Genomic DNA, 15,000 nt, shown 5'->3' on the forward strand with positions numbered 1-15,000 from the left:
CACAACACACAATAACACACAACACACACAAACACACAAACACACAAACACACAAAACACACAATAAACACACACACACACAATAAACACACAACACACAATAACACAACAACACACACAACACACATAAACACAACACACATAAAACACATAAAACACACACAACACACAATAAACACACAATAAACACACACACACACAATACACACACAACACACACACACAACACACAATAAACACACAAACACACAATAAACACACAATAAACACACAACACACAACACACAATACACACACACACAATAAACACACAACACACAATAAACACACACAACACACAATAAACACACAAACACACAATAAACACACAACACACAATAAAACACACAACACACACAAATAAACACACAATAAACACACAATACACAATAAACACAATAAACACACAACACACAATAAACACACAACACACAATAAACACACAACACACACAATAAACACACACACACACACAACACACAATAAACACACAACACACAATAAACACACAAACACACACAACACACAATAAACACACAACACACACAATAAACACACAACACACAATAAACACACAACACACAATAAACACACAACACACAATAAACACACAACACACACAATAAACACACAATAAACACACAATACACAATAAACACACAATAAACACACAACACACAATAAACACACAACACACAATAACACACAACACACACAATAAACACACAACACACAACAACACACAATAAACACACAAACACACAATAACACACAAACACACAATAACACACACAACACACAATAACACACACAAACACACAACACACAAATAACACAAACACACACACAATAACACACACAAAAACACACAACACACAATAAACACACAACACACAAACACACAACACACAATAAACAACACACAATAAACACACACAACACACAATACAACAACACACACACACAAACACAATACAACACACAATAAACACACAATAACACAACACAATAAACACAACACAACACACACACACACACATAACACACAACAACACACACACAACACACACACAACACACAACACACAAACACACAACAACACACAATAAACACACAACACACAATCACACACACACACACACACACACAATAAACACACAACACACAATAAACACACAACACACACAATAAACACACAATACACAATAAACACACAATAAACACACAACACACAATAAACACACACAACACACAATAAACACACAACACACACAATAAACACACAACACACACAACACACAATAAACACACAACACACACAATAAACACACAATACACAATTGTGTGTTTATTGTGTGTTGTGTGTTTATTGTGTGTTGTGTGTTTATTGTGTGTTGTGTGTTTATTGTGTGTTGTGTGTTTGTTGTGTGTTGTGTGTTATTGTGTGTTGTGTGTTTATTGTGTGTTGTGTGTTTATTGTGTATTGTGTGTTTATTGTGTGTTGTGTGTTATTGTGTGTTGTGTGTTATTGTGTGTTGTGTGTGTGTTGTGTGTTTATTGTGTGTTGTGTGTTTATTGTGTGTTGTGTGTTTATTGTGTGTTGTGTGTTTATTGTGTGTTGTGTGTTTATTGTGTGTTTATTGTGTGTTGTGTGTTGTGTGTTTATTGTGTGTTGTGTGTTTATTGTGTGTTGTGTGTGTTGTGTCCTGCAGGGGGCGGAGGAGAGTTTCTTTCAGGAGTTGGCAGCTTCAGCTCGAGTTTCACTGAAGAAAAGACCAGAGGAAGAAGAAGAAGAGTGTGAGTTGTCCTCTGCATCATCTGCTCCTCCTCTGCTCCTCCTCTGCATCATCTGCTCCTCCTCCTCTGCTCCTCCTCCTCTGCATCATCTGCTCCTCCTCCTCTGCTCCTCCTCCTCTGCATCATCTGCTCCTCCTCTGACCTTTTGACCTCTTGCAGGTGAGCCTGTGACCTTTGACCTGCGTGACCTGTTGACCTTAAACCCGGCTTTGGACCCGGCTCTGAACCCGTCCCTCACTCCTCTGGCTCCACTGAAGAAGAACTAAACCAGGACTGGACCAGGACTGAACCAGGACTAAACCAGGACTGGACCAGGACTGAACCAGGACTGGACCAGGTCTGGACCAGGACTAAACCAGGTCTCAGACTCGGCCGTTCTCTGTTGAAACGTTCAAATATTTATGTCAAACTTTTGTAAAGAATTTTTTGTACATTTGGATTTTATTATTTTATTAAAATACAAAAATGTCATAAAAGAGTTTGGTGCTGTTTGTGGAACATCTGTGACCTGAGCGGGTCAGGGGTCAGGGGTCAGAGGGTCAGGGGTCAGGGGTCAGGGGTTACTCTGACCTCTGTGACAGATCAGGGAGAAAATTAAACTTTGACAAACGGCTGAAACTTTGTAGAACATTCTGTGATGTTGAGACTCAGACATGTTCTACAGCTCTGACCTCTGACCCCCTGACCCTAAACCACCCTCTGCTACTCTGACCTTTGACCTCTTGACCTTAAACCCGGAGTCAGTCACTGTTGGACGTGTTGTGTTTGGTCAAAGGTCATCTGTGCTCCGGGTTCTAGACGCTTCACTCCTCACCCACAGAGCCGCCACCACGAGACGCCCTCCACACGCCCACGAGACGCCACACGCCCACGAGACGCCACACGCCCCACACGCCCACGAGACGCCACACCACACGCCCACCACACGCCCACCACACCACACGCCCACCACACGCCCACGAGACGCCCACCGAGACGCCCTCCACACGCCCACGAGACGCCCACCACACGCCACACACACGCCCACGCCACACGCCTCCACACGACGCCCACCACACGCCCTCCACACACGCCCACGAGACGCCCACGAGACGCCCTCCACACGCCCCACGAGACGCCCACCACACGCCCACCACACGCCCTCCACACGCCCACCACACGCCCACGACGACGCCACACCACACACACGCCCACACGAGCCCCCACACGCCCTCCACACGCCCTCCACACGCCCACCACGAGACGCCCACGACACGCCCACACACGCCCTCCACACGCCCACACACGCCCACCACACGCCACACCCCCACACGCCCTCACACGCCCACGACGACGCCTCCACACGCCCTCCACACCACACGCCCACGAGACGCCACACGCCCACACGCCCTCCACACGCCCACGAGACGCCCACGAGACGCCCCGAGACGCCCACCACACGCCCACCGAGACGCCCTTCACACGCCCACGAGACGCCCACTCCACACGCCCACCCACCACACGCCCACGAGACGCCCACGACGAGACCCCTCCACACGCCCTCCACACGCCCCCACACGCCCACACCACACGCCCACCACACGCCCACGACGACGCCCACGAGACGCCCACACGCCCACGAGACGCCCTCCCACACGCCCACGACACGCCCACACCCACACGCCACGAGACGCCCACCACCCACGAGACGCCCACCACACGCCCTCCACACGCCCACGAGACGCCCACGACGCCCCACACCCACCACACGCCCACGAGACGCCCTCCACACGCCCACGAGACGCCCTCCCACCACACGCCCACCACACGCCACACCACACGCCCACCACACGCCCACGAGACCCACCACACGCCCACCACAGGCCCACGAGACGCCCACCACACGCCCACGAGACACCCACCACACGCCCACCACAGGCCCACGAGACGCCCACCACACGCCCACGAGACGCCCACCTGTTCCATTCTCCCGATCGTGCCGGATGCCCTCCCCGTGTGTCGGATCGTGCCGGATGCCCTCCCCGTGTGTCGGATCGTGCCGGATGCCCTCCCCGTGGCTCCAGTCTGTGGCTCTCTCTAAGTTGCGGCCTGTTAATACAATCGCGCTGCTAAATTCTTGTACATTACCGCAGCTCACGAGTATCGATCCGAGTATCGATCCGGGGAGGCCCCAGTGATTGATGCACGCGTGTCTGTGAGCTGGAGCCGGCTCCGCTCTAATGGCCCCTAAGTGCACGTGTTTACGTCCTAATGTGATGCGCGTGTCCGCCCCGCGCTCGTTACTGTCAGCGCCACTTCCGCCGCGTCAATTAGAAACATCAATATTTCAAACCCGATTCAACCGCTGCACTTCAGAGCAATTACCCAGTCCAGAGCACTTAGACCCGCACACCGCTGGAGCCGAGCCACGGGAGCCGAGCCACGGGAGCCGAGCCACGGGAGCCGAGCCACGGGAGCCGAGCCACGTTCGTCCCGCGTGGAGCGAGGCTTTCCCCGGTAACAGCGGCGCGGGGGCCCGGAGCGGGGCCACGGCCGTGGTTCGCGTGAGGGAGGCCGGGCGGGGTATTTTCAGGCTCCGTGGGGAAGCGCGGTGACTTGTGGGTAGATCTGACCTGGTTTCTCTCTCTCTTCCGTCACCGCGCGCGCAGGAGCCAAACTGAAGCGGTGCGTCTCCGGAGCGTTTGAGGCGCGTCAGAGGAGCGTGGATCCGCCGCGGCGCGTCACGGTGAGTGGGTTCATCATCTCTGCCCACGGACACGACACGAGCGAGAAACTGATGTCAAATTTAAGAAATAGATTCATGCAGATTTACCGCGGGTCCGCGCGTCTCCAGGGGCGCGCGCACGTCCTGGTTTATTTCGGTCCCAGAATCAGGTCGCGCGCAGAAGCGTCGCAGAGGCGGACCCGGTTCGGTCCTGAGGATTTGTTTGGTTTATTTTATGATCAGGAACATTTGGAGAAACTTGAACTTTTACATGACACGTGAGCACGATCTTTACGTTACTTTACTTTAGTTACATTTAGAACGTGAAAAAGTGAAAGTTTTGTCACGTGACTCAGGGACAAAAGCATCAACACGATTCAGGTTTTTTTTGCTGTCTGCTATAAATTATTATTATTATTATTATTATTATTATTATTATTATGAATGAAATCATTCAGTGCTTTTACTTACTTTTACAGTAATTTTCCTACAAGCAAAACAAGATGTGTCCTACAGGAGGCACGAGTCAAAACATAAAAATACAGGAAAAGATGGAAGAAAATTGTAAAAAAAATAAAGTACTAAAGAGGCTTTAATTGTTCCTGTGAACACATTTGGAAAGATCTGAATTTCTACTTTAGTTTAACCTCTATTTGCGAGAAAAGCTTCATCATAATTATTTAAAACCCCGTGTGGAGCGTCACTCGTCGCCAGGCTGCAGAGGAAAAGAGCAAAAATAAACCAGAATGAGGCTTTAACCCTTCCAGACCTAAGGGAAATTTTATAGTACATTTGTCCTCTCCTGGATTTTGAAAAAATAAATATCAAGTCTGTAATAAACTGAAAATATTCTTATTGCCACAAAACAAAAAGATCAGTGTCCCCATGACTCGACTGGTGCAGGTCATGGAAACATCTGGAGTCAGGTCCAGGTCACAGAGACACTTCTGTGTTTCCATGAGTTTATTACATTTGGATTTGGACATTTGGACTCAAATAAACCTGAAAATAAGACAGGACGTGTCATTTTTCATTTATTTGAGAAATATCTGCACTTTTATAAAATATTCTGCGACTTTTTCAATAAATTCTGACACAGACGCTCAGAACATCGACCGTTTTGACTCACTTCACTCTTTGGAAAAGTTTGGACCAATCAAACTGGACGGAGCGACTGAGTTTGACCAAAACAAAGTTCCTGTTGGACACTCGTTTTCTCGACGTCGTCACAGCGAGAGAAGCAGGACAAAGACGCAAATATGATCAGAAAAACTCGACGGAAAGAGAAGTATGTTTCTATATTTGATGGTTCTAAAGTTGTGCGTGGTTTTATAAAACAGATTTGTACGTCTTGTGAACGAGGCCGATGGTCTGGAAGAGTTAAAGCGCCGCGAGCGCACGAGTCGCTCTGAATGGAACAAAGACGATGGGACGGTTTGTGAAAGTGAAAGTGAAAGTAAGCGTCGTATTGTCGTCCTCAGCCCATGTCCATGATGTCGGACGCCCCGCAGGAGGAGTACCCCGAGGTGCTCTTGTGCATCTTGGAGGACCTGGCGGCGGTGAGGCGGTGTTTGAGTTTCCAGGAGCTTTGCCGCTTGGTGAGTTCTCGCTTCGCTCTGGAGCACCTCCTGGAGCTTCGCTCGCTGCTGTTCGACGCCGCCTCACGTGACCCGTGTTTTCCCGCCACGCTGTTCCGAGAGCGCGTCGCCACCAGGGGGCAGCCGTCGCCCATCGCCGTGGCGGCCGACATCGTCACCATCTTCAACCTGATCCAGATGACGGGGGGCGGGCCCGAGGCCACGCAGCCAATCAGGACGCAGACGCCAATACCGGTCGACCAATCACCAGGGCCCGCGCTGCCAGGTACAACAACTGGAGAGTTAAACTTTACTCTTTTCCTCAGAGTTTCTCTGAGTCACTCTGTTCTAGAGTTAATTTAATGTTCATGAAGTAAAACTGGACCAAAGTTCCTGTTGAACCCAAACCCAGAGTTAAATGAAGGTTTAGAGAGTAAACAGAAAACACTGTGTAGAGTTAATCTGATTTAACTCAACACACAGAGGAGTTTTATTTGAGTTAATTTAAGATGAAATTATGAACAAGAGGAGTGAAGTGAGGAGACAAATTAACACTAAGAGAAGTTAAATTAACTTCAACCAAATCAACTCCAACTCACATTTAACTCTCAAAGAGTAAAAATAAAACACTTTTTGTGTTTAAAACAAAACTGAAATATTTTACCTTTAATTTTAACCTCCAGTTTTTGCTGTTCTCCTCCTCCTCCTCCTCCTCCTCCTCCTCCTCTCTCCTCCTCTCTCCTCCTCCTCCTCCTCCTCCTCCTCCTCCTCCTCCTCCTCCTCCTCCTCCTCCTCCTCCTCCTCCTCCTCCCTCCTCCTCCTCCTCCTCCTCCTCCCTCCTCCTCCTCCTCCTCCTCCTCTCTCCTCCTCCTCCTCCTCCTCCTCCTCCTCCTCCTCCTCCTCCTCCTCCTCCTCCCTCCTCCTCCTCCTCCTCCTCCTCCTCCTCCTCCTCCTCCTCCTCTCCTCCTCCTCCTCATCCTCCTCCTCCCTCCTCCTCCTCCTCCTCTCCTCCTCCTCCTCCTCCTCCTCCTCCTCCTCCTCCTCCTCTCCCTCCTCTCCTCCTCCCTCCTCCCTCTCCTCCTCCTCCTCCTCCTCCTCCTCCTCCTCCTCTCTCCTCCTCCTCCTCCTCCTCCTCTCCTCCTCCTCCTCCTCCTCCTCCTCCTCCTCCTCCTCCTCCTCCTCCTCCTCCTCCTCCTCCCTCCTCCTCCTCCTCCTCCTCCTCCTCCTCCTCTCTCCTCCTCCTCCTCCTCCTCTCCTCCTCCTCCTCCTCCTCCTCCTCCTCCTCCTCCTCCTCCTCCTCCTCCTCTCCTCCTCTCTTCTTCCTCTCTCGTCCGGTCCAGGCGTGCTCCATCTGAGCGCGCTCAGTAGAGAGCGAGTGCGCGCTCACTCTGACTCCGGTGGGCGGGGCCTGGAGCACTTGCCCCTCCCCCGACGCGGTTACTCGGCTCGGAAACGCGGCAGTTTACCCCCGGACCCCCTGTCGGTGCTGCCCTCGTCTCCCCCCGCCAGGGCCCGCGCCGTGTCCTTCGACCTGCCGCACCCGCCGCACCCGCCGCACCCGCCCGGGCACCTGCCGGACCTGCTGCGCCCCGGGGGCATGAGGAGCCTGTACCTGCCGCTGGAGACGGACAGCGAGTCCAGCGACTCGACTCACGGCGACGTGTTCGAGCCCGAAGCGTCTGTGGGCAAAAAAAGGAATATTTTTAAAAGAGACTTTCACAACCAACCGCCCCTGATCCCCCAGGTAAGAGACCAGGTCTAGTCCTGGTCTAGTCCTGGTCTAGTCCTGGTCTAGTCCTGGTTTAGTCCTGGTCTAGTCCTGGTCTAGTCCTGGTCTAGTCCTGGTCTAGTCCTGGTCTAGTCCAGGTCTAGTCCTGGTCTAGTCCTGGTCTAGTCCTGGTTTAGTCCTGGTCTAGTCCTGGTTTAGTCCTGGTCTAGTCCAGGTCTAGTCCTGGTCTAGTCCTGGTCTAGTCCTGGTTTAGTCCTGGTTTAGTCCAGGTTTAGTCCTGGTTTAGTCCAGGTTTAGTCCTGGGTTAGTCCTGGTTTAGTCCTGGTTTAGTCCAGGTTTAGTCCAGGTTTAGTCCTGGTTTAGTCCAGGTTTAGTCCAGGTTTAGTCCAGGTTTAGTCCTGGTTTAGTCCAGGTTTAGTCCAGGTTTAGTCCTGGTTTAGTCCAGGTTTAGTCCAGGTTTAGTCCTGGTTTAGTCCAGGTTTAGTCCTGGTTTAGTCCAGGTTTAGTCCTGGTTTAGTCTTATTTTAGTCCAGGTTTAGTCCAGGTTTAGTCCAGGTTTAGTCTTGTTTTAGTCCAGGTTTAGTCCAGGTTTAGTCCTGGTTTAGTCCAGGTTTAGTCCTGGTTTAGTCTTGTTTTAGTCCAGGTTTAGTCCTGGTTTAGTCCAGGTTTAGTCCAGGTTTAGTCCAGGTTTAGTCCAGGTTTAGTCCTGGTTTAGTCCAGGTTTAGTCCAGGTTTAGTCCAGGTATAGTCTTGTTTTAGTCCAGGTTTAGTCCTGGTTTAGTCCAGGTTTAGTCCTGGTTTAGTCCAGGTTTAGTCCCGGTTTAGTCCAGGTTTAGTCCAGGTTTAGTCCTGGTTTAGTCCAGGTTTAGTCTTTTTTTAGTCCAGGTTTAGTCCTGGTTTAGTCCAGGTTTAGTCCAGGTTTAGTCCAGGTTTAGTCCTGGTTTAGTCCAGGTTTAGTCTTGTTTTAGTCCAGGTTTAGTCCTGGTTTAGTCTTGTTTTAGTCCAGGTTTAGTCCTGGTTTAGTCCAGGTTTAGTCTTGTTTTAGTCCTGGTTTAGTCCAGGTTTAGTCCAGGTATAGTCTTGTTTTAGTCCAGGTTTAGTCCAGGTTTAGTCCAGGTTTAGTCCTGGTTTAGTCCAGGTTTAGTCCAGGTTTAGTCCTGGTTTAGTCCAGGTTTAGTCCAGGTTTAGTCCTGGTTTAGTCCAGGTTTAGTCCAGGTTTAGTCCCTGGTTTAGTCTTTGTTTAGTCCAGGTTTAGTCCAGGTTTAGTCCAGGTTTAGTCCAGGTTTAGTCCAGGTTTAGTCCTGGTTTAGTCCAGGTTTAGTCCAGGTTTTAGTCCAGGTTTAGTCCTGGTTTAGTCCAGGTTTAGTCTGTTTAGTCCAGGTTTAGTCCTGGTTTAGTCCAGGTTTAGTCCAGGTTTAGTCTTGTTTTAGTCCAGGTTTAGTCTTGTTTTAGTCCAGGTTTAGTCCTGGTTTAGTCCAGGTTTAGTCCAGTTTAGTCCTGGTTTAGTCCTGGTTTAGTCCAGGTTTAGTCCAGGTTTAGTCTTGTTTTAGTCCAGGTTTAGTCCTGGTTTAGTCCAGGTTTAGTCCAGGTTTAGTCCTGGTTTAGTCCTGGTTTAGTCCAGGTTTAGTCCAGGTTTAGTCCAGTCCAGGTTTAGTCCAGGTTTAGTCTTGTTTTAGTCCAGGTTTAGTCCTGGTTTAGTCCAGGTTTAGTCAGGTTTAGTCTTGTTTAGTCCTGGTTTAGTCTTGTTTTAGTCCAGGTTTAGTCCTGGTTTAGTCCAGGTTTAGTCCAGGTTTAGTCTTGTTTTAGTCCTGGTTTAGTCCAGGTTTAGTCCAGGTTTAGTCTTGTTTTAGTCCAGGTTTAGTCCTGGTTTAGTCCAGGTTTAGTCCAGGTTTAGTCTTGTTTTAGTCCAGGTTTAGTCCAGGTTTAGTCTTGTTTTAGTCCAGGTTTAGTCCTGGTTTAGTCCAGGTTTAGTCCTGTTTTAGTCCTGGTTTAGTCCAGGTTTAGTCTTGTTTTAGTCCAGGTTTAGTCCTGGTTTAGTCCTGGTTTAGTCCTGGTTTAGTCCAGGTTTAGTCTTGTTTTAGTCCAGGTTTAGTCCAGGTTTAGTCTTGTTTTAGTCCAGGTTTAGTCCAGGTTTAGTCTTGTTTTAGTCCAGGTTTAGTCCTGGTTTAGTCCAGGTTTAGTCCTGTTTTAGTCCTGGTTTAGTCCAGGTTTAGTCTTGTTTTAGTCCAGGTTTAGTCCTGGTTTAGTCCTGGTTTAGTCCAGGTTTAGTCCAGGTTTAGTCTTGTTTTAGTCCAGGTTTAGTCCTGGTTTAGTCCTGGTTTAGTCCAGGTTTAGTCCAGGTTTAGTCTTGTTTTAGTCCAGGTTTAGTCCTGGTTTAGTCCTGGTTTAGTCCAGGTTTAGTCCTGGTTTAGTCCAGGTTTAGTCCAGGTTTAGTCCAGGTTTAGTCCAGTTTTAGTCCAGGTTTAGTCCAGGTTTAGTCCTGTTTTAGCTGTAAGTTCATTACAGATCGTCTCCTGAGACTCACAGCTTCACTTTCCGATAACTGGATTTGATCTTCTGGAAACTTCAGAAGCAGCTTCAGTTTGGAGTTTCAGGCATTTTTGGAAAATAAAAATTTGAAAAATTGGATTTGAAAAAAACGGGGTTTTGATGACGTTTTTAACGTTTTTAAAAAGACGGGTTTTTGTAACGTTTTTAAAAAAGACTAAAGAGAAAAAAAACAGTTTTTGTAACGTTTTTTAAAAAGACGGGGTTTTGTAACGTTTTTTTTTTTGTAACGTTTTTAAAAAACGAAACGTTTTTAAAAAAGACGGGGTTTTGTAACGTTTTTTAAAAAGACGGGGTTTTGTAACGTTTTTTAAAAAGACGGGGTTTTGTAACGTTTTTTAAAAAGACGGGGTTTTGTAACGTTTTTAAAAAAGACGGGGTTTTGTAACGTTTTTTAAAAAGACGGGGTTTTGTAACGTTTTTTTGGGGTTTTTGTTTTTAAAAAAACGTTTTTTAAAAAAGACGGGGTTTTTTGTTTTTTAAAAAAGACGTTTTTGTTTTGTTTTTTTAAAAAAGACGGGGTTTTGTAACGTTTTTTAAAAAGACGGGGTTTTGTAACGTTTTTAAAAAAGACGTTTTGTAACGTTTTTAAAAAAGACGGGGTTTTGTAACGTTTTTTAAAAAGACGGGGTTTTGTAATGTTTTTAAAGACGAGGTGTCAGATGTTTGGAGCGTCTCAGGTTCTACCACTGTTCCACGACAGAAATCATGTATTTATACATAACATGTGTATAACTATAAAAGGAAACATGGTTTCTACAAATGTTTTACACTTAATACCTCACAGAAGTCAAATACTCCTCTTTAATGAAACTAGTGTGAATGAAGCAAACCAAACTCCGTCCATGTTTTAATGAGGGTAAAACACGGTTAAAGTTCAAACTCGTGTCCTTTAATGTACGACATTTAAAATAAAACGTGTGTTAAATTCTATTAACTGTGACCTTTGACCCCAGGTGACGGTCCAAAGCGAGTCCCCAAGTCCTGGAGCCAAGACCGGACTTGACAACCACAGCTTTGAGATGATCCCCAACCCGTACCCCTCCCCCCAAAACGCCAAACACGCCAAAAACACTAAACACGAGAGTCTGGACGACCTGCAGGACTCCACCTACTTTGGTCCAGGATCAGCGCCTGAGTCCTGGTCCCCGCGCCACCTGCACCCGCAGCCCCAAAAGTCCCTCTGGAGCACCCGCAGCCACAGTTTGGAGGACCGGATTGGCACCGGCCCAAATGCTCCTCTCGACCCCAAAAACAGGTCCAGCCCTGCCCTCCGGAAGCTGTCTCCAGGAGGGGGGTGCGCGGAGGCCGGCGTGCCCAGGGAGGCGGAGGGCTTCAGGGCACAGGCCACTCAGACGGACCCCCCGGACCCCCGGCGCCTCCGCAGCCTGGTGCACGCCGACAGACTCTCTTTTATGACCTCCTTAGATGATCCGGATCTGTGCGAGGACGACATTAGTGCCATCTTCCGGTTTTTGGATGACATTAGCATGTGTGGGTCCACCGGCGTCCTTCACGGGGACGGCGGGCTGAACCAGGACACCCCCGAGGGACGACGCGGGCGCTTGGGTCAGCTCTCGCGCCTCTTTCACTCTTTAGAAAGCAGCGACGATGGTCTGAAGGCCAGCGTCTGTAAGCTCCTGTTACGCATGAGCCAAATCGAGCGGCAGCTGGAGTCGCTCGCAGAAGTGAAGTCGGAGATCTCCCAGGTGCTCTCGGCTCTGCAGCGTTTGGACGAGAAGATCCAGCAGCCCCTGCCCGCCGGGCGCCGCCAGGGCAGCAGCTCCAGTCGCTGGTTAGAGCCTCTGAGCGGAGTCAGTTCTTTCATGAGTCACCCCGTCACCCCATCGGAAAGCTCTGAACCTCAGCCCCTGTCCGCCTCCGGGCACCTGTCGGGGCACCTGTCGGGGCACCTGTCGGGCACCTGTACCCGGCCACGAGCAGCAGCAGCCTGGACTGGAGCCGGTGGAACGGTCCCGCCCCCGCCGAAGGATCTAAGGGTCCAACAGAGAACAAAGACGGTTTATCTCGACGGGCCTCGAAAAATGAAGAAAAGGAAAAGGAAAAGGACTGGAGCACAGCGGCCAACGGGAAACTGGGACAGGTGAGTCTGACAGGTGAGGCACTGACAGGTGAGTCTGACAGGTGAGGCACTGACAGGTGAGTCTGACGGGTGAGTGTGTATCTCGCTTGTCTTTCGTACACAAACAGATCAGGGCGTTCCAAACTTAGAAACAGTCACCGTGTTTATACTTGGAAATATTCCTAAAGTCAAGGCTGTGTTCTGTTAAACCACCAGCAGAGGGCGCTGTGCTGCGCTGAGCATCAAAACAGACGAAATAGAATCACATAAACAGACCACGAGACGCAAACCGCGAGACGCAAACCGCCAGACGCAAACCTCGAGACGCAAACCGCCAGACGCAAACCGCCAGACGCAAAGACGCAAACCGCGAGACCCAAACCGCGAGACGCAAACCGCGAGACGCAAACCTCGAGACGCAAACCGCCAGACGCAAACCGCCAGACGCAAAAACGCAAACCCTCGAGAACACAAACCGCGAGACACAAACCGCCAGACGCAAACCCGAACCGCAAACCGCGAGACGCAAACCGCCAGACGCAAACCGCGACAGACGCAAACCGCCAGACACAAACCTCGAAACACAAACCGCGAGACACAAACCGCCAGACGCAAACCGCGAGCAAACCGCAAACGCGAAAAACCGAAACAAACCGCGAGACGCAAACCGCCAAACGCAAACCGCCAGACGCAAAACCCCGAAACCACCGCACAAACCGCGAGACCGCCACCAAACCGCCAGCAAACCGAAACACAAACCGCACAAAACCGAGACGCAAACCGCGCAAACCGCAAACGCGCGAAACACAAACCGCAGACGCAAACCGCGAACAAACCGCGAGACCAAACCGCACAAACCGCGAGACCCAAACCGCGAACCCAAACCAAACCGCCAGACACAAACCGCCAGACACAAACCGCCAGACGACACAAACCGCCAGACGTAAACCTTGAGACATAAACCTCGAAACACAAACCGCCAGACACAAACCGCCAGACACAAACCGCGAGACACAAACACAAACAGACCAAACGCACAAACGCGAAGCACAAACCGCCAGAGACACAAACCGCCAGACACAAACCGCGAGACACAAACCTCGAGACATACACAAACCGCCAGACACAAACCGCCAGACACAAACCGCGAGACACAAACCGCGAAGCACAAACCGTGAAACACAAACCGCAAGACGCAAACCGTCGAAGACACAAACCGCGAGACACAAACCGCCAGACGCAAACCGCCAGACGCAAACCTCGAGACCTCGAAACACAAACCGCGACACAAGACACAAACCGCGAGACTCAAACCGCGAGACTCAAACCGCCAGACACAAACCGCCAGACGTAAACCGCCGAGACACAAACCGCCGAAAGACACAAACCGCCAGACACAAACCGCCAGACACAAACCGCCGAGACACAAACCTCGAGACATAAACCGCGAGACTCAAACCGCGAGACACAAACCGCGAGACGCAAACCGCCAGACGCAAACCGCCAGACGCAAACCGCCAGACGCAAACCGCCAGACACATCTGTGGGAAAACAGGTGAGAGAATGAGCAGTAGTGTGTTCAGGAGCAGTAGTGTGTGTGTTCAGGGAGCAGTAGTGTGTTCAGGGGCAGTAGTGTGTTCAGGGCAGTAGTGTGTGTGTTCAGGGGCAGTAGTGTGTTCAGGGGGAAGTAGTGTGTGTTCAGGGCAGTAGTGTGTGTGTTCAGGGGCAGTAGTGTGTAGTGTGTCAGGGCAGTAGTGTGTTCAGGGGCAGTGTGTGTGTTAGGGGGCAGTAGTGTGTTCAGGAGCAGTTAGTGTGTGTTCAGGAGCAGTAGTGTGTTCAGGAGCAGTAGTGTGTGTGTTCAGGGGCAGTAGTAGTGTGTTCAGGTGTGTTCAGGGGCAGTAGTGTGTTCAGGGGGCAGTAGTGTGTGTGTTCAGGGGCAGTAGTGTGTTCAGGGCAGTAGTGTGTTCAGGGGGCAGTTCAGTGGAGCAGTAGTGTGTTCAGTAGGTTCAGGGGGCAGTAGTGTGTTCAGGGGGCAGTAGTGTGTTCAGGGGCAGTAGTGTGTTCAGGGGCAGTAGTGTGTTCAGTAGTGTGTTCAGGGCAGTAGTGTGTGTGTTCAGGGGCAGTAGTGTGTGTGTTCAGGAGCAGTAGTGTGTTCAGGAGCAGTAGTGTGTTCAGGGGCAGTAGTGAGCAGTAGTGGTAGTGTGTTTCAGGGGCAGTAGTGTGTTCAGGGGGCAGTAGTGTGTTCAGGGGCAGTAGTGTGTGTGTTCAGGGGGCAGTAGTGTGTTCAGGAGCAGTAGTGTGTTCAGGAGCAGTAGTGTGTGTGTTCAGGGGCAGTAGTGTGTTCAGGGGGCAGTAGTGTGTTCAGGGGCAGTAGTGTGTGTGTTCAGGGGCAGTAGTGTGTTCAGGGGCAGTAGTGTGTGTGTTCAGGGGCAGTAGTGTGTTCAGGAGCAGTAGTGTGTGTGTTCAGGGGCAGTAGTGTGTTCAGGGGCAGTAGTAGTGTGTGTGTTCAGGGGCAGTAGTGTGT

At 50.1% G+C, this 15,000-nt stretch overlaps 2 protein-coding genes across 2 annotated transcripts in view; both read left to right on the top strand.

The window, feature by feature from the left end:
- Positions 1–2,219, top strand: part of LOC129411085 (evC complex member EVC) — an 8,798-nt gene extending 6,579 nt beyond the window's left edge. Inside the window, exons 7-8 of the mRNA XM_055160967.1 lie at positions 1,752–1,836; positions 1,996–2,219. Of these exons, the coding sequence (XP_055016942.1) occupies positions 1,752–1,836; positions 1,996–2,102 (192 nt within the window). The 3' untranslated portion in view covers positions 2,103–2,219. The remainder of the gene's footprint in view (positions 1–1,751; positions 1,837–1,995) is intronic.
- Positions 2,220–6,033: 3,814 nt separating this feature from the next.
- On the top strand, positions 6,034–13,423 carry LOC110154490 (major intrinsically disordered Notch2-binding receptor 1-like). Its single transcript, XM_055160968.1, has 5 exons — positions 6,034–6,403; positions 7,458–7,861; positions 11,350–12,275; positions 12,311–12,538; positions 12,751–13,423. Exons 1-5 carry the CDS (start codon positions 6,034–6,036, stop codon positions 13,421–13,423), a joined length of 2,601 nt encoding a protein of 866 aa, XP_055016943.1.
- Positions 13,424–15,000: the final 1,577 nt, after the last annotated feature.

Source organism: Boleophthalmus pectinirostris, unplaced genomic scaffold, assembly GCF_026225935.1.
Source record: "Boleophthalmus pectinirostris isolate CB_2022bp ecotype Guang Dong unplaced genomic scaffold, ASM2622593v1 HiC_scaffold_3, whole genome shotgun sequence".
Lineage (NCBI taxonomy): Eukaryota > Metazoa > Chordata > Actinopteri > Gobiiformes > Gobiidae > Boleophthalmus > Boleophthalmus pectinirostris.

Bases quoted from the DNA above. Each gene is read 5' to 3' on its own strand.
- LOC110154490 (XM_055160968.1), top strand. From the start codon at position 6,034: ATGTCGGACGCCCCGCAGGAGGAGTACCCCGAGGTGCTCTTGTGCATC. The intron at 6,404-7,457 runs GTACAACAACTG...CGTCCGGTCCAG, and splicing joins ACCAGGGCCCGCGCTGCCAG to GCGTGCTCCATCTGAGCGCG. The intron at 7,862-11,349 runs GTAAGAGACCAG...CTTTGACCCCAG, and splicing joins AACCGCCCCTGATCCCCCAG to GTGACGGTCCAAAGCGAGTC.